The sequence below is a fragment of the Terrapene carolina genome, unplaced genomic scaffold, assembly GCF_002925995.2.
Source record: "Terrapene carolina triunguis isolate 2854851 unplaced genomic scaffold, T_m_triunguis-2.0 Scaffold66, whole genome shotgun sequence".
Classification (NCBI taxonomy): domain Eukaryota; kingdom Metazoa; phylum Chordata; order Testudines; family Emydidae; genus Terrapene; species Terrapene triunguis.
Window position 1 is genome coordinate 14,516,239 of NW_020664417.1, and position 24,040 is coordinate 14,540,278.

Consider the following 24,040-nt stretch of genomic DNA (forward strand, 5'->3'; position numbering starts at 1 on the left):
GTAGCATAGATGATGATGAGATGTGATACTAAAACAATAAAAAAAAAAAAAGGCACCACCAGTCCATATCAAGCTCAGAAACAAAAATGCAGAAGAAAACTACCAGGCTCAGAGCATTTTTTCCAACCTGGATTTTACAGCCCTAGATCTCAGTTTTACCTTCTCCTCAGCTGCTACAGGAAATGCATAAACACACACATCCCAATAGAAGGCTTAAAAAAATAATAAAGGGGGGCAATTATATATTAAAAAATGAGAGAGAGAACTATTTTATTGCACCAGGTTCTCATTTGACTTCAGAATGATTGAATTTTTGAACACCTGATTTATGAGCAGGAGGTACTGCCCCCAGCCAAAATCATTTTTAGTATTAAAAGAAAAAAAAGAAGGGAAAAAAAGAAGTCTCCTGAAATTCAAGTCAGATTTAATATCAGACATAGCACATGAGTACTGAGTGTGCTGCCGCACCCCCTGGCTTGAAATGGTTTCCATCATATATAGGGTTTACAGTTTTGTTCAATGGCTTTCAGCACCCCCCCCCCCCCACTATAAAAACTGTTCCAGTGCTACTGACATAGCAGCAGCCATATACAAGTGCTTTCCCATAAAGCATGAAGACAGCACTAGCCAATGAACTGGCAGCCACGGGTGTGGAACTTAGAGGTACAAACAAGGGGATCCGAGCTGGGAAAGAAGCTGACTGGGCCTCACAGCTCTGGATGTCTGAGCCAGTTGAAACCGATTGCCAAACAACTATAATGTCATTGCCAGGGAAGAGAGATGAAGCAGGAGATGGGTAAGAGAGGAATATCACATTTAGAAATATATTAGCTGTCAAATCATCCGTCTCTGTCATAGTAAGGATTAGGACATCTTGACTGTGAATGGATTTGGGGTAGAGGTGGAACTCACAGCACTGATTTGCATGTATATCTATTATCTATATTGAGGACATATGTTTCTGATTTATGTAATAGCAAATGGCACACTAACACCTCAAGACTGGCTAGGCTGCTACCATTCTGAAAACGAACTGCTGAAGTTCAGAGCCTTGTAACAAGCAGTGTGAATACAAACCACTTTGCTCAGATGCTACTGCAGAGGTGGGGGAGAACAATGCCCTCTGCTTCTTGCATCTGAGCTTTTTAGGAATCATCATTGTTAGCATTTTAATAACCTAGTTTGCTAACAACAAAGGATGATATCTTAGGTTCACAAGGTAAAAAGAAAAAAGGAATCAGACTTTTCATATTCATTAAATTCTTTGACATTTAATTCTTAACAGGAGAGTTTCAACAATGACAAGGATCATAAAGGAACAATTTGCTGCTGTATGTTACCATTGATATTTCAGCATGAATTGAAATTGCACTATTCAGCGATGAAAAGAGCAGCTACTTGTAACAAAGAGCACCATGGAAACTGGAATATCATTTACCAACATAGGCTGTTCTATTATAGGAATTTAAAATGAGAAAAATGGTAACACAAATGCCTTGAGGGACATTAATTAGTTAGCACTTTTAAAAAATAAGAGGGGTTTTAAAGAAAATTAAAGGAAGACATCTTAACAGTATTGTACTGCAACGAATGGGCTTATCTAGCATGTAAATAACTCTCCCCCAAGAGAGCAAGGAAATGAGAGCTTGCTAGATATATTGCAGCAAACTTACTATGTGCACTGCATGTTTTATGCAGCACCTTGAAATAGGTACTGTAAGAAATGATCGAGTTCTCACACAGCACACCAAAGCCAGAAAATTCCAAGTGTGGTCTGAAATATGCTCACACACATATGGTATGATATGCTGCACACTGACTGAAGATCCCTGAAATGGGACTTGAGATTCATCTTTGAATTTCCTTGCTTTGACTTCTTTGTGTATAGTTAACATCAGTTAAATATAACAGGCTAAATTCTGCTCTGTTAAACCTGTACAGCTCCACTTTTCAACTGGAGTTGCAGGGGTGTAATAGAGAGTAGATATGCCCATATTTTAAAGACAGGAAAAAGAGGTAGACATGCCAAATCACTAGTCACTTTTGAAAGTCTTGGCCATACTGTCAATAAGAGCCAAATGTGACCTACAGTACTTCTAAACAAGAGTTACAATCTTTTGGGGATTGTCCACAGGTTAACCCATGTCTATGGCAAAACTTGGTCCTGCTAGTGAAGGCAGGGGGCTGGACTCGATGACCTTTCAGGGTCCCTTCCAGTTCTATGAGATAGGTATATCTCAATTTTTTTTTAAATAAAATGATCCACAGCTCTTTCACACCAAAACTTAAAAGAAAACAAAAAAAAGAGTAACTCCTCTTTAAGATCTACTATATGTCATGCTATTCTGCCTCAGAACTAGCATAGATGAACACCAAAAATAAAAACCAAGCCTCTCAAAAATGTTCAAATATTTACGAAGGAGTACACAAACATAGCACACATTCTAGTGCTCCATAACAAAACAGCTCTTACTCAAATAGACTTCAGGAGGCAAGAGTTGCACATTTCGACCTATTGGAGGGAATGAGGAAAATGTTAAGCAGATGGAAAAGGATAAACTTGGGCTTTGAACCTGCAAGCAATTCAAGTAACTGGAGTAAGTGCAGAGCAGATTGCAGAACTGCGGCCTTGGTGAGGAAAAGTGTTCCCACATACCAAGGGCCGTTCAGTCCAGTATCTTGTCTCCAACAGTGGCCAATACAGAAGCTTCAGAAGATGGTTTAAGAAACTCTGTTGTAGGCAGTTACAGGATAACTGCTCTTAGAGAAAAATTCCTTCTAGTTCTCAGTAGATAGACATTGGCTTAAGCCCTTGAAGCATGAGGATTTATACCCCTTCCAAAATATAAACAAAATATATTTACTGTGATGACTCTGGATATTGTTCATATCCATATGAATATCTAATCCTTTTTAGAATTGTGCTGATATATTGACCTCAGTGATATATCATGTAGCAATGAGATCCATGGGCTATTTGTGTGTTGCAAAACTATTTGCTTTCTATCACTTTTATCACTGTCACTATTCAATTTTACACAGTAGCTCTTTGTTCTCGTATCTTGACACAGGGTAAATAAAATCACCTTGTCTCCTTTCTGTATACCATTCCTTATTTTATATCCTTTTATTGTCTCTTCTCCCATTTGCCTCATCTCTAAGATAAGGAAATCCCAGTCAACAGTTCAAGCTCTATTCATATAAGAGTTTTACATGCCCTAATTATTCTCATTGCCTACCTCTGAACACCCTCTAATTCCCACCCCACCGCTGCCTTTTTTTTTCTATGTCCTTTTCAAGATAGAAGTATTAAAAGTAGTTCTGATTACTCTAAGAGATGAGTTAGATACTATTGTAATGCACTCCAAAAATAATGACATGATAAAGATGCAAGTAATAGTAGTACTTGACCCAAAAGTCCCATAAGTTAATGAGAATCAATACAATAGATTACAGCAGCAAAACTTGCAAATCCTATATTTATTTAGGTATTTTTGTAAATGCAGATTATTCACTCTACAGCTCTTCTGGAGCTGTTAAGATCTTATATTAATCCGCTTAATTCACAGTTCATGGACACAGACTGTAATGTAAGGTAATGACTTTCAGTGATAAAAATCTTATGTAATGTTAGTTAACAAAAGCCCTTTGTTTAAAGTGCCTCTATCATTGTACCTTTCTTTAAGATTCCAAAATATTGAAGTCCAAACTACCAATGTATCAGTCAAACTGTGAACTAAGAGCTTAAAAAATGTCAGTATACAATGCATATGTATATCTGAAAGCAGTATCTACTAATTCAAATTACATTTGTTTTTATATGACTACAATGTAACTTAAAAATAACTTAGCTATTGATGAAAGTAGAGTGAATAATGAAGGCGTCTGTTATATATTTCATTTGGAAAAAAAGGTGAAATTATTTGATCAAGTTATTCAGCTAGCTTTACTGCTGACCCAGGTAAAATATGTGCTCCTTTTCTTCTGTATGCGCAGGGGGTTCTCCCTCACATGCAACCAGTAGGAAAGAATTCCTACACAACACACTGTGATGCACTAAAACACGGATTCAACTAACACACCAACCTTCCCCTACCTAGCTATCAACATACTACCATCAGAAGCAAGCATTAGCCAGGAGATAGGGATGTTTTCAATGGATCCTGGTCAAAACAGCAGCAAGGTGCTTCCCCAAGCAAGGTTCCCTAGTTCTCTGTGTGGAAAAAGTGTGCACTAGATCTATCCAGCATCATCCTGAATTTGCTGGGTAGATCATTTTGGGTTTCACATTGAGATATTAATTTTATTTAAAGCCAAAGCATGAACCAACTCCATATATTTCTGTGAATCACTGCAAATCAAAGCCCCTGCACAGGTTTGCTAAGAATGGAAACTAGGGTGACCAGATGTCCCAATTTTATAGGGACAGTCACGATTTTGGGGTCTCTTTCTTATATAGGTTCCTATTACCCCCAATTCCCGTCCCGATTTTTCACATTTGCTGTCTGGTCACCCTAGGAAAACACAAACATTAATGTGAGAGAAAAGAAAAACTACCTTTTTCAGAGGGGGCTGTTGCAAACTGAGGGTCTGATCTAATGCCACTGAAGTCAAAGGAAAATACTCTCATTGTCTTCAGTGGACATTGGCGCGTGCCCTTTGAATGGAAGTTATGCAAATATATATTCTATAAAACAGTTCATAAATATTTGCATTTTATTATAAATAACTTGCCTGGTTCTTAGTTCAGAATGTGATCAGACACAACTGGCAATCAGATGTACACATCTGGAGTTCTTTAATATTAATATCATATTTGTTGTAGCTGCTCCACTCCACAGAAAACCATGTTGTGTGTTTCGAAAGGGGGCCACATCTTGCAGTCCTTACTCAGGCAAAACTCCCACTGATTTGACTGCTTATATTACACATTTTTGAACCCATCTTAGTTTAAGTGAATTCAGTGCTTTGAAACGTACCAAATAGATAGAGCCTTTTGGTCAAGCCACATGCTCTATGAGAGATACACAGGACAGCAATGGAGCAGGGTATAAAACACTATAAAGTATACAGAAGGCTCCAGAGGATTTCCACAGCATCCAAGATACAAGCCATTCATCTAAGATCCACTCAACACATTTGACGAAAGAATTTAGCTCCCAATATTTACATGAGAGTTCACAATGGCCATGGTTCTCTCATATAAAAAAAAATTCTCACAGTTCTGGAGCTCTAACTTTCCACCTGTCCTGCAGGAGATTTCTAGTTTTTCAGTGTAAATTCCAGTAAGAAACTCAGAGTTCCTATAAAAAAAGACACTATCTTCTTGCTTGACTGGTAACAGTAAAGCTTGAGGATTGTATATCCCTCAGTGAAAGACAAAACTGTTAAAATATACAAACATCATCAACTTGTCAAGTGACTTCAGATGTCAAAGAAGCATGAATGGGAGAGATGCAGGTATATGAAAACCTAGAAAGTTTCACTATTACACATGAAGTAAAATAAAGCTGAGATTGAAATCTTGACAAATACCCAGGTGGATTATGGGTAAAAGCTTTTTACTTCTCTTAGCAAGGTGGATGTATTGTAACTATGCTTCAAATAAATAAACAAAAGAAAAGCAAACACACCACATACTCAGCAGATTAGCACATCAGTAGATGAAGCACTAGGGCTTGACACAAAGTAACCGGATGCATAGTGATGCACTACAACACAATGCAAACAAAACATGAAATACAGAGATAAGCCAGAAATGTTAGCCCCTGACAATTCCAACAATAAATACAAACAACATCTCTGAGCCACTAAATCGCATAAACTGTAAAATTCTATAACCACAAACCTCAGTGTAAACTTTTTCCCCCTCAAGTGGTCCCTTTACTTCCAAACCTGGAGTGATTTTGGTCCCTACCTTTGGAGAAACCCAGAAGTTGTGGAGATGGAGGGATGGGAAAACTGAGTTTCCTTTTATTGAGTTTTTAATAATAGTGTCCCCTCAGGGGGAAGGAGCTTGGGGCTTTATGGATTTGGCAGGGGGAAAAGCCTCCCAACACAGTGATGCTAAGTCTTACTTCTCAGAACTTCATGGATGGGCACCTGACTTATGTGGACCTGTTGGCCTTAACTTCCACCAGTAGCATGGCACATGCTGGAATTATGCAGTGATTGTCTTCAAACATTATAAAGCCCCAATGGAACTGTCATATTGAAATCAGAATGGTGTGCAAGGGACAATGCACTTCCCTCTTTCTTGTGGGCAGGAGGGATCATCCCAGAAAATAGCCATCGATTCCTGGTTCTCCATCTTTATCCTGACCAGAAACAGTAGTTTGGTTCCTCATTACAGTGTATGCTCCTGCTTGACAACTTGTAGCACTAACCAACCAGTAGGGACTTGCCTTTCTCACCTAATGGAAATTACATTTCTAAACTTCCATGCATTGTTCTGCAAATGTATCCCTAAATGAACTGCCCTGACCGGATTAGAGTTACTTGCACTTATAATTTTGAAATCTTTACATGGTTTAAATTGTTTTCAGAATCTGCTTCAGGATTTATGTGGCTCCCAGGAAGGTCAATCATTCCCATATCCAGCTTATGCCCTTTACCCTCAGCAGATGAAGATGATATCTAAACAGAGATAGATATCAAGAATTGGTTCCCATCTTAACCACATCTTAAAGAGATAGTTCTCACAGCCTGCCTCCTCTCTCACTGTGATTATACAGATCACTTTCCAGCTCATTCACAATCTCTTAACATCCTTGTGGCAATTACAGTAATTGCCTTTGTGGAAAAGTAATATTGAAGAAGACTTTTTAGCAGCTTCTAATGCAATAACTGTTGCATCCTCCTTGAAAAAGAGTTAATCACACACCCTGCTCTTCCCACCATAACCATTCCATCTTTTGTCTCCTCCTGCTCCCCTCTACAAGCTTCTCTGCTGCCTGGTCCACTTCACCTCTTCTTCCCCTGCACACGTTTCCTCACTTCTTGCTTCCCTTCTGCCACCAGACATGTTGCCCAACCATCTGATCCTCTTCTCTCCTTGCTTCTGTTGTCATAATATCTGGCAGCCTCATTCCTTTCTTCCCTGTATACTCCTCACCAATGACAGCTGGCAGCTCATTTCCTCTGCTCCTCCTCCTCTTATGTAGCAGCAACTATGTAGGACAATTCCTTCTCCTTAATCCAGATGCTTTTACAGGCATCCACATTCTGCTTTCCAATGAAAACCCTAGACTCCCATAGAAGCATTTGGAAACAAGGACAGCCAACATCATGTGACCAGCCATCTCTGTGTAAACCACCACCAAATACTCCATGGGTCATCAGTGGCTGACAGACTGTAGACTGGGAGTCACTAATGTAGACAAGAGTACCTGTAACAAGATGGATCGCCCCTTGAAGTCTGAGGCTCATTAACCCTGATTACAGAATGAGCCACATCTGGGGGAGAGAGAGCAAGGTGATTATCCTATAAAGAGCAGCAGGAAGTTGCAATGAAGGGGAGGGGAGTTGTGGCAGAGTGAGGAATGGCTCTGTCAGGCATAACCCTGAGACCAGGGGAGTTGTCCCAGGCAGAGGGGCCTGGGACAAACCTTGACTAAGCAGGGGAGAAATTGCAAAGGTCCCAGGCAGGAAAGCCTGAAAAGAGGAGGAAGAGAAACCTTGTGTTGTGAGGACCATGCATGGACTTTGGTATTCTGAGTTTTATGTGTAATTTATGTTATATTAATAAACCTAGTCCTCAAGGAGGGGTATTTTTGACCAAGAAAAAAGCCTGGGCATTCCAAGAGGGGAACCTGATGCAGGCTGCCTACAGTGTGACCCTTGGTCATGAGGGAGCAAAAGGGAAGTGGCTGGGCCTGGTTACTGTACCCCACAGAAATAGAAACACATATCTTGGCCTATGCCAATACAATATCATGGCCTTCTCCATAGCAATTCATTTGTCCCTTTCTCCTGTTCTTTTTCCCCAGTTACATTTGTCCTACCCCTCTTTTTTGTTAGACAACCGACAGCCTTTGTTATTTCTAAGCTTATACCCCTTTAAAACATCTGCATTGCTTTCCTAAAATGTGCAAACTCATAAGTCCAACAAGCTGACATGACTTATGATCGGCTCCTCCATCAGTCAGTTAGTAGAGAGTGAAAAAGTAATAACCATTCTGGAACTTCTCTTTTTATTAGGATACACATATCTTAGGGTTACCATTCGTCCGGATTCTGCCGGACATGTCTGGCTTTTTTGAGTTAAAAATAGCGTCCGGGGGGAATTTGTAAATGTCCGGATTTCCCCCCAATGCAGAGCGCGCGTGGCTGACAGGGCAGCCGGACGGATCGTGCCACTCGCACGGGGCTTTGACAGCCAGAGCCCCTTCTCCACTTCCCCCTCCTCTCTCCTGCAACTTGAGACCACTCCCCTTCTCTCTCTCCCTCCCTCCCTCCCTCTCCCTGCATTCGCAGATCGCCGGCCGGCCGTTCGCCTCGGGCCTCCGGCAGTCTGGAGCTCCTCCCCCTGCTCCCCCCTCCCCTGCTGCCGAGCGCGCTGCTCTGCAGCACTCTGTTCTGAGCGGCATGGTAAGGGGGCCAGGGGGTCGGAGAAGGGGCAGGGAGGTTCTGGAGGGGGCAGTCAAGAGACAGGGAGCAGGGCTGGATGGGTCGGGAGTTCGGGGGGGTCTGTCTGGGGGTTGGGGATGTAAGGTTTTGGGCAGTCAGGGTACAGGAAGGGGTAGGGTCCTGGGGGGCAGTTAGGGTGGGGGGATCTCAGGAGGGGGCAGTTAGGGGACAAGGAACAGGGAGGCTTAGGTAGGGGTTGGGGTTCTGGAGGGCAGTTAGGAGCAGAGGGGTTTAGATGGGTCGGGCGTTCTGGGGGGGGCTGTCAGGGGGTGAGGAGTGGTTGGATGGGGCATGGGAGTCCCTGGTGTCTGTCTGGGGCTGGGGGTGTGGATAAGGGTTGGGGCAGTCAGGGGACAGGTAGGGGGTAGGGACCTAGGGGGCCAGTTAGGATGGGGGGAAGGTCTCAGGAGGGGGCAGTCAGGGGACAAGGAGCAGGGAGGCTTAGGTAGGGGGTGGAGTCCTGGGGGGCAGTTAGGGGCAGGGGTCCCAGGAGGGGGCAGTCAGGGGAGAAGGAGTGGGGGGGAGGGTTGGGGGTTCTGAGGAGGGCGGGAAGTGGGAGGGAGTGGAAGGGGCAGGGGCGGGGCTAGGGCGGGGCTAGGGCAGGGCTCCTCCCGTCCTCTTTTTTGATTGTTGAAATATGGTAACCCTAACATATCTACAGATGTAAATGCATGACAGCAACACTGATAAAAGCAACCCTGAGCCGATCACATTTATTTTTGATATCCATTCATACTCCCTTTGTTCCTCCTTATGTGTTCACACATGGTAGGAGCCTGATGCTAACTCTAATTCTACAGAAATAATAGTTTTAACTATAAAATAATAGTTGTATCAAAGAAGTCAGCTAAGGTTTTGTTTGTTAGGTCTTCAAAGCCCAAGGATCCAATCCTACAGTCTTTACTAATGTTTCAATGGAACTATTGTGTGTGGATGGATTTCTCACACAAAGGTTGTGACATTTTGCCCTATTATAATTGTAGAAGCAACCTTATCGTTTCTATTTGATAGTGAATTGGTGCATTTAACCTATTTCACTGTAATTTTATGAGGCATCCCTGTTGTTCTAATCAATGTTAAACCATATCTCTGCAACATTTATAGCAGCCACAGATTAGATCAGCCTCGATCCTGACTGGTATACACATGCATTGATTGGCATATCAGCTAAGTCTTTGTCACAAATAGCTCTTACTGGCAGCCAATCTACTAAACAGAGAATCACACTTCTGTAATTTTTACATTAAAATAGAGACACAATGGAGTGGATATAGTAGACAGAAGGCCAGAAAGTCATCTGATTTTAAAGTACTAGTGGGTTGTCTTCTCAGAAAACCAATTCAGAAGTCAGATAGGTTTTCGGAAAACAGCCTCCAGTGGCAGAGATTACTAATGCCTGAAGATGCCACTAGAGATAATTTCTATTTCCCATGGTATGGGAAATGATTCTCTGCACAGGCATGTTTTCCAACCAGCTGTAAAAATGACTTGGAAAACTGACACAAACCGGAGGAAAAAAGAAAAGCCATGCAGAAGCCATTAACCATCACAGATGTTACAGTTTGAATTAATAATTATTGAGCTGATCAGTTTCTAAATGTGCAGTATTTAAATATACACACAAAAGGACAAATCCTGGAAAGCAGTGCACAGACCCAGCAGATGGGGTTTTTCATGGGGGTAAGGAAGAAGAATCATCCTCCACCGAACTGCAGCCTGTACTGTGGCCCTGAGGCTGCAGTAGCCTTTATGCTGCCTGCACTCTACTCGAGGGGAGAAATGACAGGGGCATTCATATAGTGATTCATTGTCCCTGCTCTCTCCTTGCATATAGCCTTCAGATGGACTCATATCACTATCATGTGTGTATGTCACAACAGCTGAGGTAGAGAAATTGCTTTCCAAACCGGAAAAATCTTTTTTGTACGCATGTTCTGGGCTCACAGGAGCTGAGCTGCATGACACAAACGGTGCTCCCCAAATTCTGCCTCTGACCTCTCCCAAACTGGCAACAGCTCAGTGCAGTGGGCTCTGCTACAGCCACAGAGCAGAGAGCAAGATTTGTCCTATATAGGGTTAATATCAAGGATTCACATTAAACAGATACAAGCAAAGGAATCCAGAATTAGAGCTCTGAATTTGCATCCTTAATTTATCATGTTGTAGATAATAGGTATCATAGCTCACATTATGCCAGGCCACAAAGTGTTCTGAGAACCTTAGTCAGCTGCAATGGGCAAACGTGCGTAGCGGGGGGATTAAGATGACCAGGCAGCCCAACTCTGAATATATTGAAAGGCATTTTTAACAGTTGACAATTGACTCAACAGAATGGAACAGATACTCTCATCAGAAAATTATTCAACTGCCTAGATGAGCATGGAACCTGAGAAATATTCCACCGATATATATTCAAGCCAGGGGGCAGATAGCTCAGCCAGGACAGATAAAATAAAGCCTCAAAGTATGGTTCAATTCAAGTCCCTTTCTGCTGAGCTGCTTTATTAATACAAAAAGGATCCTAAACAAGAACAAAGCAACTCAGAACACAAGGCCATCCCAGCTTTCAGCCTTTTCTGCTCTTTCCTTTAGGTAGCTTCCACTTGCAGCTGCCCTGTTTCCCCACCTCAAATCACCCATGTGATAGGTAGGGATGTCAAAGGTTCTCCTTAGAACTCCTCACATGCAGAGCTGTACGGAGCACCTTCATTCCTTGTCACAATTCATGCTTATGGCCCGCAAACTGTGAAACAAAATCACTGTTGTTTTTCAGCTGCTTTTCTTTAAAAATGGCCCAAAGTCTTGACTAGCCTGCATTTTAAACGAACAACAGTCAGGCCATTTAGTCCAAAAATGATAGTATTTTGAAGCTTCAGAAGCTGTGAAAAGCACCTGAAATGAGTCAGGATTTTTTTTTTTTTATTGCACACTCAATTTTCAAAGAGCTGAACAGATTTTTTTTTCCCCACAAAAATTGTATTTAAAAAGAAATCCATCTAGGAATGAAAGGCAAAGTTTTGGAAAGGAATTTATAGGTAATTTAGGAAGACCTAAAAATAGGTGGCTATAATGCAAATACAAACATAATTTTAGCTGTCTGGGGCCAGCCAACACTCTCAGCAAATGTGCAAAGGAACAGGAAAGTTCATTTTAGCAAGACAGATTCTCACACTGGCAAACCAACTCTCCTACCTCAAGCAATCATGATACACACTTAGTCCATGACTGAATTACATGCGTCATTTAGTTGTATGCATTTTCAGAGGCTTCATCAGGAGCAAAACCAATGTTTACTTTCTAGGCAGGAAATTCCACCTGTTAAATTAATCTGCTTTGTTCACCATGATCAGCAGATTCTCTTAGTAGTTAATGAGTTACAGGTACATGAAGATTTGATTGTGAAACCATTACTTCAACTTTCCAGACTGTTCATGGATTAGATAGCAGACAACAGCAGACCATCCCTTCAACTTCTATCTCTGTTAGGAGCAAATGAGGTAGAGGTCCTACCTCTGGATATCATCTGGAGTCAGAAAGGCAGGAAGTACCTGAACAACAATTTAATCTCTCTGTCAGTTCAGAGCTCTTGGTGCATCTTAGCCCAGTACAGTATATGATTATTATGTGTCATTTTCAGCACAGAAGTGCCCCTTTAATGAAGCTATAAGAAATTAGTTATGCGGCAGACTATGGATCTGCTCCAAAGTTCACTGAAGTAAATTGGAGACTTTCCAGGTACTTCAATGGACATTAAATCAGGAGCAGCGTCTCAAAGTTCTGCAGAAGTTGATGGGAGTTTAAGGTCCTGATCACCTTGCAGGATTTATTCTAGGGCTCTACGTGAAATTTTAGAAATAATATAATTTTGAGAAAAACATGATTTAGAAATACTTGTTTTTAAAAAATATATACAATGATTCTGAGATAAATAATAAAGATTCAAAAACAAAAATATCACAAGACACAAAAAAGATTACTGAGGAAAAATGAAGGAAAATACAAAATTGCCCTTCAATTTTTACTTGAGGGTAGCTGGACATGTTATAAATTCACACCAGCAAATGGGCTTTGTAAAGCATTTGAAAGATTAATATATGTCACCTTTGATTACCTCATGATAAAATATTACAATATAATCCTATAATTTCTGCACCACTTATTTGGCACTTTGGCTGTACATGAACAAATTGACTTGGAGCCAAATATATCTTTTATGCATATCTGAAGCAGATTAATGCAAGGAGGATTTTGATCCCAAGGTACAGTAACTGTGTCCCTTTAGGCAGGATATATTAATCTGGGTACAAGCTTTCAAAGAGAGGGGAAAAAATAGAGCTGCCTAACTGCGGTTTGAAAATAGTTCTGCTGCATTTTACTGTAAAAGAAAATTGCATCCATTTCAGCCAGCCCCACAGTCCTATGACCCGATCCTGCAAAGATTCTCACATGTGGCTATATGGACTCTGAGTCACGCAACTTACATCTTTGTAGGATCAGGGCCTTAAAGTGCATAAAGGAGGAGCCATCTCCTTGTGAATAAACTAGATAAAGTATTTGAACACAGCATTTCAAAATCCAGACTTTTCAAACCTAGAAGTAGCAGCTAGTTTATAAATATAACGCTTTGTACTACTATTCATTTTTCATCAAAGAACTTTACAAACATTAGTGCTTTAAGAGATTGAGTCGGTTGGCTTCAAATCAGGCTCTAAACCTTTTAAAACCTACATAAAGTAAGATGTTATCCCCATTTCACAGATCTGTAAACTGAGGAACAAAGAGCTTAAAGCCAACATTTTTAAATTGAAAAACTCCATTTTAGGTACCTCATTTTCATAGATGCTGCGCATGAATAACTCACATTGAAGTCAGTGGGAATTGTGGGTGCTCAATGTAACCCAGACTTACACAGTGTTGTTGTTTCTCTCTCTCTCTCACTTGTCATTACATCACAGAGAGAGGTTAATGGATCTGCTACAGCTTTGCAGTAACAGAGCTGCATTTTCTAGCTCAAGTAGTAGAGACTCATACTTTTAGATCCAGAACGTCTGAGTTTGAACCCTGCTGCCAACAAACCACCAAGGGTGTTGAATTGTTGGTGACAGCATGATTAAAGTTAAAGTTATTGACTTACATTGACATTTTGGTGCATCACATTGTGCCACGTCAAAAATTAAAAGGCCACAAACCACCCACCTGTTGTATTTTCACACACACATGTTTGAGGCCTCTCTCATTTCATTCATCTGTGTCCATATCATAGTCAGACATTTTTGAAAAATTTCTAGGACAGGGTTTATTAAGAATAATCTAGGCATGGCACAATATCTAAATGAATATTTTGCTTCGGTCTTTAATAAGGCTAATGAAGGGTTTAGGAATAGAGGGAGTAGGACAGAGGGGAATAGAGGAGGGGGGATAGACATTACAGTATCAGAGGTGGAAGCCAAACTTGACCAGCTAAACGGGACTAAATCGGGCGGACCGGATGATCTTCATCCTAGAATATTGAAGGAACTGGCGCGAGAAATTGCGAGCCCCTTGGCGACAATTTTTAATGAATCTGTAAACTCGGGGGTGGTACCGTTGGACTGGAGAATAGCTAATGTGGTTCCTATTTTCAAGAAGGGGAAAAAAAGTGACCCGGGTAACTACAGGCCTGTTAGTTTAACTTCTGTAGTATGTAAGGTCTTGGAAAATATTTTGAAGGAGAAAGTAGTTAAGGACCTTGAGGTGAATGGCAATTGGGACAGATTACAACATGGGTTTACGAAAGGCAGGTCGTGCCAAACCAACCTGATCTCCTTCTTTGAGAAAGTAACAGACCTTCTAGATAAAGGAAATGCGGTGGATCTAATATACCTCGATTTTAGTAAAGCGTTTGATACGGTTCCGCATGAGGAATTATTGGTTAAATTGGATAAGATGGGGATCGATAGGAAAATCCAGAGGTGGATAAGGAACTGGTTAAAGGGGAGACTGCAGCGGGTAGTACTGAAAGGTGAACTGTCAGATTGGAGGGAGGTCACCAGTGGGGTTCCTCAAGGTTCAGTTCTGGGTCCGATTTTATTTAATCTATTCGTTACTGACCTCGGAACCAAATGTAGGAGTGGGTTGATAAAGTTTGCGGATGACACAAAGTTGGGAGGCATTGCCAACTCGGAGAAGGATCGGGATATTCTGCAGGGAGACTTGGATGACCTTGTAAATTGGAGTATTAGTAATAGGATGAGATTTAATAGTGAGAAGTGTAAGGTGATGCATTTAGGGATGACTAATAAGAATTTCAGTTATAAGCTAGGGACGCATAGGTTAGAAGTGACTGAGGAGGAGAAGGACCTCGGAGTCCTGGTTGATCGCAGGATGACTATGAGTCGGCAATGCGACGTGGCTGGGAAAAAAGCTAATGCGATCTTGGGATGCATAAGGCGAGGTATTTCTAGTAGGGACAGGGAGGTGCTGCTTCCGTTATACAAGGCGCTGGTGAGACCTCATTTGGAGTACTGTGTGCAGTTCTGGTCGCCTATGTTTAAAAGGGATGAACTGAAACTGGAACGGGTACAGAGAAGGGCAACTAGGATGATCCGAGGAATGGAAAACCTTTCCTATGAAAGGAGACTCGAGGAGCTTGGTTTGTTTAGCCTAACCAAAAGAAGGCTGAGGGGGGATATGATTGCTCTCTTTAAATATATCAAAGGGATAAATACCAGGGAGGGAGAGGAATTATTTCAGCTCAGTGCTAATGTGGACACGAGAACGAATGGATATAAACTGGCCGTGGGGAAATTTAGGCTTGAAATTAGACGAAGGTTTCTAACCGTCAGAGGGGTGAAATTTTGGAACAGCCTTCCGAGGGAAACGGTGGGGGCGAAAGACCTCTCTGGCTTCAAGATTAGGCTAGATAAGTTTATGGAGGGAATGGTTTGATGGGATTACGTGATTCTAACCAATTAGGCAATAACGGCCATCGCTGGTAAAATGAGGGTCTGGCTAGAGAATCTTGCCTGTATGCTCGGGGTTCTGCTGATCGCCATATTTGGGGTCGGGAAGGAATTTTCCTCCAGGGTAGATTGGCAGTGGCCCTGGAGGTTTTTCGCCTTCCTCCGCAGCATAGGGCAGGGGTCGCAAGCTGGAAGATTCTCTGCGACTTGAAGTCTTTAGATCACGATCTGGAGACTTCAACAGCAGAGCTAAGGGAAAGTGGGGGGGTCAGCTTTTGTGGCCTGCATCATGCAGGGGGTCAGACTAGATGACCATATTGGTCCCTTCTGACCTTAAAGTCTATGAGTCTATGAGTCTATGAGTTTCCCCTTTCAGTTTTCATTGATGCTAGGTGTGACATTCAAGTGTTAATTAATATAAATTGGATGCAGACAATATATTAATTGAACATGGCACTCAAATTATTTAAACCCAATACAAAACCAAGATTATACAAAGCATTTTGGTACCCTGCTTTTCCAAAATGACTGATGATATCAAGCCTTGGTAACTTGCTATAAGTCTACTGCTTCTTGGCTCTTTAGAAAAGAAGGAATAAATGAAGTGAAAAGAACACTGGAAAAGTCTAATAGACAAACTGACTAATCTCAGACCCCAAGGTCATAGCAAAGCAATTCATTTCTTGGCTTTTCCACAGCACAAGACATGATTTATCAATCTGAGAGCAGGCTTACAAACACTATACATCTCAATAATACATTCTTTGCACTGTGTAACTTTTTAAACAATGATAGATTGCCTGTGTTGAACCAATGTTATATTACAAACAGAAACAGAATATTTGCAAGAAAATAACCCTTTAAAAAAAAGAATTATGCCAAATATAGTTAATCACAATGGCTAATTGTGCCATTTTAGAGTATAGATGTTTCCTAATATATATGCTTCCAGGGATTTTACCAACTTCAGGTATCACATATTGTTAGACATCAGGACACTAAACAAATGTCTTCTTTTCTTCATCGTTTGATTCTTCTAATATTGGAGACCATTACAGTAGATTTGTTTTTTAAAATATAATAATTATAACAATGGTAACAACAACCACTTATATTTCCAGAGAGAAAGGATGGTTTTGTTGTTAAAACTAGATTGTGACTCAGAAGATCTGGATTTAATTTTCAGCTCCACCACAGACTTCCTGTTTGACCTTGAGCAAGTCGTTAATGACTCTGAGTCAGCTTCTCATCTGTAAAATGGGTATAATATTTTCTTCTGTCTTTACTATTTATACTCTAATCTTGCACTGTGATCAGTGCAGGCTCAGTAGTCCACTTATATACATAACAATGCAGGATTGGGGCTTTACACTATCAACAATTCTGAACAGGGACCATCTCCTACTATCTGTTTGTGCAGTACCTGATACAGTGGGGATCTGATCTTGATTGGGCCCTCAAGGCACAACTCTAATTCAAATACATACTGATAATTTCTATAACATCTTTCATCCCAAGGGCTCCTAAACGTTCTTTACAAACTAGGGTCCTGATCCTGAAATCTGATCCATGCTGAAGAGTGGTAATGAAGGAATGAATATCTGTAGTTAAGATCTTGGCCAACGACTATGAGGAGGTACAAGTTAGCACAAAGCACAGAATAAACCTAAAGACCATATATAAGATGAGTCTGAAGGTTCAATGTGCTCAATTTCCAGTCCTCTAAATTTACTTCCTGATACTGCTTCCTCTGTCATTTTTAAAGTAACAAGCTTGCTTGCTTTCAGAGTACTAGTTGTTAGCTCATTAACTGGTTTTTCAGTCCTGACAAGGCCTGATCCTTATCATGTATGAAAAATGAAGAGATCACAGCTGCAGATGGCATGGTTGCATGATGTAATTTTTAATGAAGTTTTACTTTTAGGGTTATTCAAATATTTTTATCTTGAATAATAATCCTTATTGACCCAGCACATATACGTGGAAGTTAATTTTACACTGCAGAAAAAGAATGGATTTCACTGCAATTTCAAATATTCTTGGTTAACAAAATTATTTCAAGTTATTAAAAAAATGCATAGTTAATGAGTTGAACTCTGTGACCTCAGAGTCTGCATGAAGTTATCATTAACCTCCGTGTTTCTTCAGGTCCCATCAGTACACTTGGGGCTTTGCTCTTTACACTTGTGCTTACTACAATTAAAGAATGAAACTCCAGGCTTGAGAAAAAGGTAATTAACAGAGTTTCAGTAGGAAATAAAAAACACACCTACCCTTAAATCTTTAAATTGTGACATATTAATGCACTTTTCAAAGCAAAATTAGGGGGTATATATCATGTCTGAAGTGGGACTCAATCCTCCTCTATCCCTAGGCCAATAGTATTTTCAGTTTTAAAAAGTAAAAAAAAGATTATCACTCATTTTCTTTCGGTTTCTTTTCTCTTCCACTGTGTCTTCTATAACTTCAAGTATCTCTCCCTCCCGCCATTCAGTATCTGTGTATTCTCTATCACTTCTGTCTATCTAGGTTTTTACACCAACTTGGTATCTGAGTGCCTCAGGCTCAGGATTTAACCTGTTTAAGGTCCTGATCCTGCAATTTGTTGCCTGAGTGCAGACGGCTGCGCCTATGCACAAATTCCTCCTGACTTTTAAGGGGGGTTGTGTGGGTGCAGTGGGCCTAACCGAACACAATCAATTGCAGACTGTCTCCTACACACACCGTTCCCAGCTGGTAGAGTTGTGGGGTGGCACTTTTTGGAGTATTTTTGTAATTATTACATACAATTTTCTAGTATATTTGATAAACCCCAATAATGTTTCTGGTCCTATACATGACACAGAAGACAAGGTAATCTATGCCCTGAAGAGTTTACAATCTAGAAGACAATCAAGCAGTTGTCTGCATCTCCCTGTGTTCTTTAGCATGGACTCTAAAGTATTGGTCCCTTCCACTCACTTCATAATGCAGATGTGGAGAGGGATTCAGAGGATGAGCCAGTGAAAAGGGCACTATGCACCAAATGTGGGCATTTGACAGCTTTGTTGCAAGGACTGTAGGTGCTCTAACATCTCCCTATTCGTAATGATGTAATTAGTTATATTCTCCACATAACAGTTTAGGCACATTTTGTTGCCGGTTGGCAGAAGGCTGGTTGACACTGTTTGAGAATCAGCTGATCATTCACCCAAGTACCAGCTGCCAGTTATTTTATATGCTGTGCCATACCTAGAAATGTACAACTGTGACTGATTCTGAAGCAAACATTTACGTTGGCACATCACAACACTGAAGGAATCACTGCAAACTCCCTTGCTCCTGAAGTAATTTGCATCTACTGCCATTTACAAATATATTACAAATTACACACCTGGAGGAGTTACAAATGTTAACCTGCTCAAGGCAACACCCCTAGTTTTTGTTTAAATCCCACCGTGTAATACCACTCCAACACTGCCGTACTATGTGTGATCTTTAACATAACACTGATGGAAAGGATTCTAAGCAATGTCAGCATCACAGCTCGAAGAATTTATAAATAACAACATGGCCTGATAAATGCCTGTCACCAACTGCTGTTTAGGGGCCTGAGACTCAATGCTCATTGAAGTCAATGGAAACACTTCCATTATTTCAGTGGCTGTTGAGTAATATTAATATTAGTCAAAGCAATCTTCAAAAGCTTTTTTTTGGGGGGGGAGAGGGCAGGCAATGGTATCTTTCTACTCTAGCTCTGGAGAAATTTCAGATGCAGAATTCCTTTCAGCATGCTTAATAGCAAGCAGCATCTTTACAATACTGCCTTCATATAGCAACCGAATAAAAAAAATCATCTTTTTCTTATGTACTTCTACATTCATGTGGAGAATGTGCCCTCAGATGCACAGTAAACACAGGGCACTTTCCTTTATCTCCCATGCAAACAGCACCCTGAATAGGAAGAGTGATAAACTGATGCTTCAGCAGCTTTGTAGCATGGAGGAAGCAACCCAACACATGTAAAGCTGAGCCCCTTTTTCTGAAACTATCTTTTAATGGAACACATCAAATCAGCTGGACTATCAGAGTTCTGAAACAATACATATCTCCACAATTCTTTGGTCTGCTCCAGCTGTGCAAAGCAGCCACAATACCAGTTTAACCAGCTCTCTAAAGATTCTCCATACCTAAGGGGAATCCCTGACTGGATGTTCCCATGAGAAAGGGGGTGTACCTGAGCCACCTTTACGCTCCCCTCTTCCCAAGTGGTACTAAGTAGATCTCAGAGGCAGATAAGGATCTAGCCCACTATATGTATATTCTGTGGGATGTAATATTATTTTTATTTGTACTTTTAAAGAAAGAATAGTGTCCCTTATGTTCTAACCAGCAGAGGGACAATATGCTGAGAAATGTATAGTACCTGATCTCTCACTCACTTAACCAATGGCAAAAACTTGTGCTGACCTAATCAGAAGCAGGACAGTCGCAAAATTATCCATAACAAAAATAAATAGTAACATTGCTTAATTACAATACATTCTTCAGTGTGCAAGTTCTCAAAGAGATTTAACTATGTGGAAAGTCTGGTGGGGGTTTTGTGTGCATGCACATGTGCATTTGTAAAATAACACCTCATATATATTGATAATAGCCATATAACTTACAGAGCCAGGAGAGGAATACTGTCTTAATACAAACCCTTGACTACCTCACCTGCACTCTGCCCACTAATCCATCTCCCCAGGACTTACTGCAGCATTCCAGACACTTGAACATAAGCAATAAGACTAATAACAAATAAACAAAACAAAAAAACTGCTAGAAAAAGGTTCTTTCCCCCCACCAAAAGAAATGTAGACTTCTCTCCTTTTTTCTCACAAGATTATACTGTTCTGATGCATATGTGTGTGTGTTGTATGTATATACACACACACGTGCACCTATAGCCCAGAAGAGTCCATTTTACCATCTTTACATAGCTTTACCCAGGCTTTCACAGCTTAGAAGCCAAATGACATTTTCAGAATCTAGCCATTTTTTCTTTAAGGAGCATATTCATTTGTAATTATTAGGGGCAGACAACCAATAAGAATCAAAAGGAAATCCATAAAGTTTTTTTACAGGTGACCAGAGCTACAAGCTCATAATGGTTGTGAAAGACTGACACACGCTCATGTTGCTCGTTGTGTTACTCCGTGAATAACATTTACAGAGATAACCCTACAAGTCTCAGATCCTGGGTCTACAAACTCAGGCTTGTGGGGCTCAGACAACAGCACTAAAAACAGCTGTGTAAAAATTGCGGCTCAAGCTGGAGGCTGAAGCCCACCTCCCTCCCTAGTCTTCTGAGCCCAAGCTCCAACCCAAGCCCAAATGTCTACACAGCTTTTTGTAGTGTCATAGCATAAGTCCCACAAGCCCAAATCTGTAGACGTGAGCTTTCAGACTCACGGCAGTGGGTTGCCACTTGCTCTGTAGATGTACCCTGTGTGACTAAATCAAGTTATTCTTTTGCTGAACTGTAGAATTAGCTGTTTAGATCACTATTTAAACAATAGAAAAATTGCCACATAATATAGCATTCAGATACATTATTGGGCCTGATTCTCCCCAGCAGGACACAAGTAACTTGCACTGAATGAAACCATTGGGAGTTATTCGTATCCTGAAGGTGAGATTCAGAACTCTGGAGATCTACTTACTCTTCTGCTTTCTCTGCATATGAAAGCAGAATGCACAATAAGGTCATCAAAGGCCAGAAAGAACAAATCTTCAAGCAACAGCAGTTCAAATAGATACCAGATCTGCTGGAAAAAGCAACTTGACCAGCATGCAGAGTTTCCAGGGATCACTGCTTTTTCTACAGCATTTTAGTGTTATGATCAGTTTAAAAATGAAAAGGGGGAAATAAGGTACCTACTTCTCAGGATTTTCCACTTCTTCAGTAACAAAATTGAGGTAAAACCTAGAAAATGAGAGAAAAATTATTACAAAACTTTAGTGCATTTTCATCCTAGATTAATTTTCCAACAGTCATGTAGATGTTCTTAATTCAATAAACAGACCTGTTCATTATCACAGTTTCTTTACAGAGCTACCTTTGCAATTATACCAAGGGAGGAAATCACACCTACTTATGCTTCCGTCTTCCTTCCATTTTGGAAGAAAAGTTGGCTTGCTAGTTATCAAAGAGAACAGGACACAAGACAAAACCCTACACAATGCCAATGTGGAATGACATTGCACTTAGGGTTTTTTCTCAAGCTCACATACTGAAAAAAAATGTGGCCAAAAATCCCCCTCAAGCCACACAAATCTCAGCCTTAGGCCCTAGCCTTAAGCTTGCATTTGACAGAATGTCTTGTAAATGTTATATCAGTGACCTTAACCAGACCTTTGGAGCAACCAGAAGCAACGTCAAAAGAATCCATCTTAGATTTTAGCCAATACTGGAAGTTGTAGTTAGTGTCATGTATATAGCCAGTGACCGAGGTCATTAATCCTGCAAGCCAAGCCATGACACTGACCACTGCATGATCAATGAGGCCATTGCACTCCAGTGTAAGAGCCAGACAGAGCTGTGCATCTGCATACATAAGGCTATGAAGCAGGCATAGTCCTACACACTGAGCAGTAGTAAGTCTCAAACTTCTTGAGTAATTGTTCCCTAACTTGCAAGTGCACAGAGTAAAAAAGGGAGGCGGGAGTAAGGTAAGGATGTTGGTTTATGCCTAATAAGGCATTTAGCTACGTGCTCATCTCTTAAATCTCATTCCAGCTACTAGACAGAAATAATTTGGTGGCCAGGCAGCAGTCCTCTCAGTAATGTAAGATTGTGTTTCTCTACATTCTTTGTCCTGCTTCTCACTTTTCACCCACCACTTATATACACAATACTCTGCTCTTATCTAAAAGGTATAAAGATAATATTTTTAAAACCTATTTTACAGCCTCAAGGGTGAGTAATGTCCAAACAAGGGGTTTTCAAAGTAGCAATAAAACAAAAATGATCATTAAGGGAAGTATTTTAAGCCAGAGTCCATTTCACAGGTAAATGAGAGAGAGAAGGGGTGGATGGGAGAGAGAGATTTCATATAATCAGGAAGATTTCTTTCAGCTTTCAAAATACCAGCTCTATTTTCTGAACCTGTGGATTCTCTAGGGTGCCCCCCACACAATTGAATGTGTTTTGTTCGGTAATTCACTGTGCATGTTTGTAATGCCATTGTACAAAAGGGGAGTTACAGGCTGGCAGAGAATTCAAATATCTGACTCAACCCATCGCCATCCCTCACACCTCCAAAAAAAACCAAACCCTTATCATTCATGCCTCATCCTCTGTATAAGGCAAAGTGTTTTAGTGCCTGTGAGCAGTGTGTAAAGGGGAAAAAAGGCTTTCAAACAGTTATCTCAAAATAAACCCTGTCTGTGCATTGCAGTACTTTTTAAACTCCAGCTGCACAGTATATCGACATTGCACAATGTGGAATACCTAAAGGGCATGAATAAAGAAGGAAGAAGTTAAAACCACCAACCTGTTTCCAGCCTACAATAGTGTCGTTAGTGACAAGGAGAGAGAGAACTTGGAGCAAAATTCTGAGCAAGATACTTTGAGCCAGATTCTGATACCGTAGCTCATGCTGAATAGTACTTTAGTCCCACTGAAATGGTGTAAGATGCTAGTCAACAAGTGCAAAGTGATTTTATATCATTACTTTGTGGCCTAGCTAAAGTTATTAATATACCCTTCCAAGCACTCAGTTTTTACTAGCCTTTTGCGCTACATTTTCATAAAGTAGAGACCGAGGTCCACATGAAATACAATTTCTCTTGCAAATTATTTAATTGCCTGTATAAAACAGTATTTGTGCATGCAATTACCCATATATTTAACAAAGGGAATATTTTTTCCTGTTTGCTTTTAATTAAAATAGATTATGAGAATTAAAGTATATTCCTCCTTGTTCACCTCAGTTCTATCCTGAGGCCAAAAATGTAAATCAATAGTTATTTTGAGACAGATACGTCCATGCTTACTCACCTTACTCTGCAAAAATACTCTCTTTCCTTGATGGGACTACCCACAAAGTAACTACTGAACATAAGTAAAACCAGCAAAATCTGTCCCTTAATACATTAAAACAAGATATACATGAGATGGTTGAATTCAGGATCCTGACAAAAAGGAGAGCAGCAGAATATGGACCCTGGACTTCAGAAAAGCAGACTTTGACTCCCTCAGGGAACTGATGGGCAGGATCCCCTGAGAGGCTAATATGAGGGGGAAAGGAGTCCAGAAGAGCTGACTGTATTTTAAAGAAGCCTTACTGAGGGCACAGGAGCAAACCATCCCGAAGTGCAGAAAGAATAGCAAATATGGCAGGCGACAAGATTGGCTTACAGAGAAATCTTTGGTGAGCTTAAACACAAAAAGGAAGCTTACAAGAAGTGGAAACTTGGACAGATGACTAGGGAGGAGTATACAA

At 40.7% G+C, this 24,040-nt stretch overlaps 1 protein-coding gene across 1 annotated transcript in view; it reads right to left on the reverse strand.

Annotated features, from left to right (window-relative positions):
* The window catches only part of SLC7A11 (solute carrier family 7 member 11), a 71,898-nt gene that overhangs the window by 22,056 nt on the left and 25,802 nt on the right, over window positions 1–24,040 (reverse strand). The window contains exon 6 of the mRNA XM_024198548.1: window positions 21,475–21,519. Within this exon, the coding sequence (XP_024054316.1) occupies window positions 21,475–21,519 (45 nt within the window). The remainder of the gene's footprint in view (window positions 1–21,474; window positions 21,520–24,040) is intronic.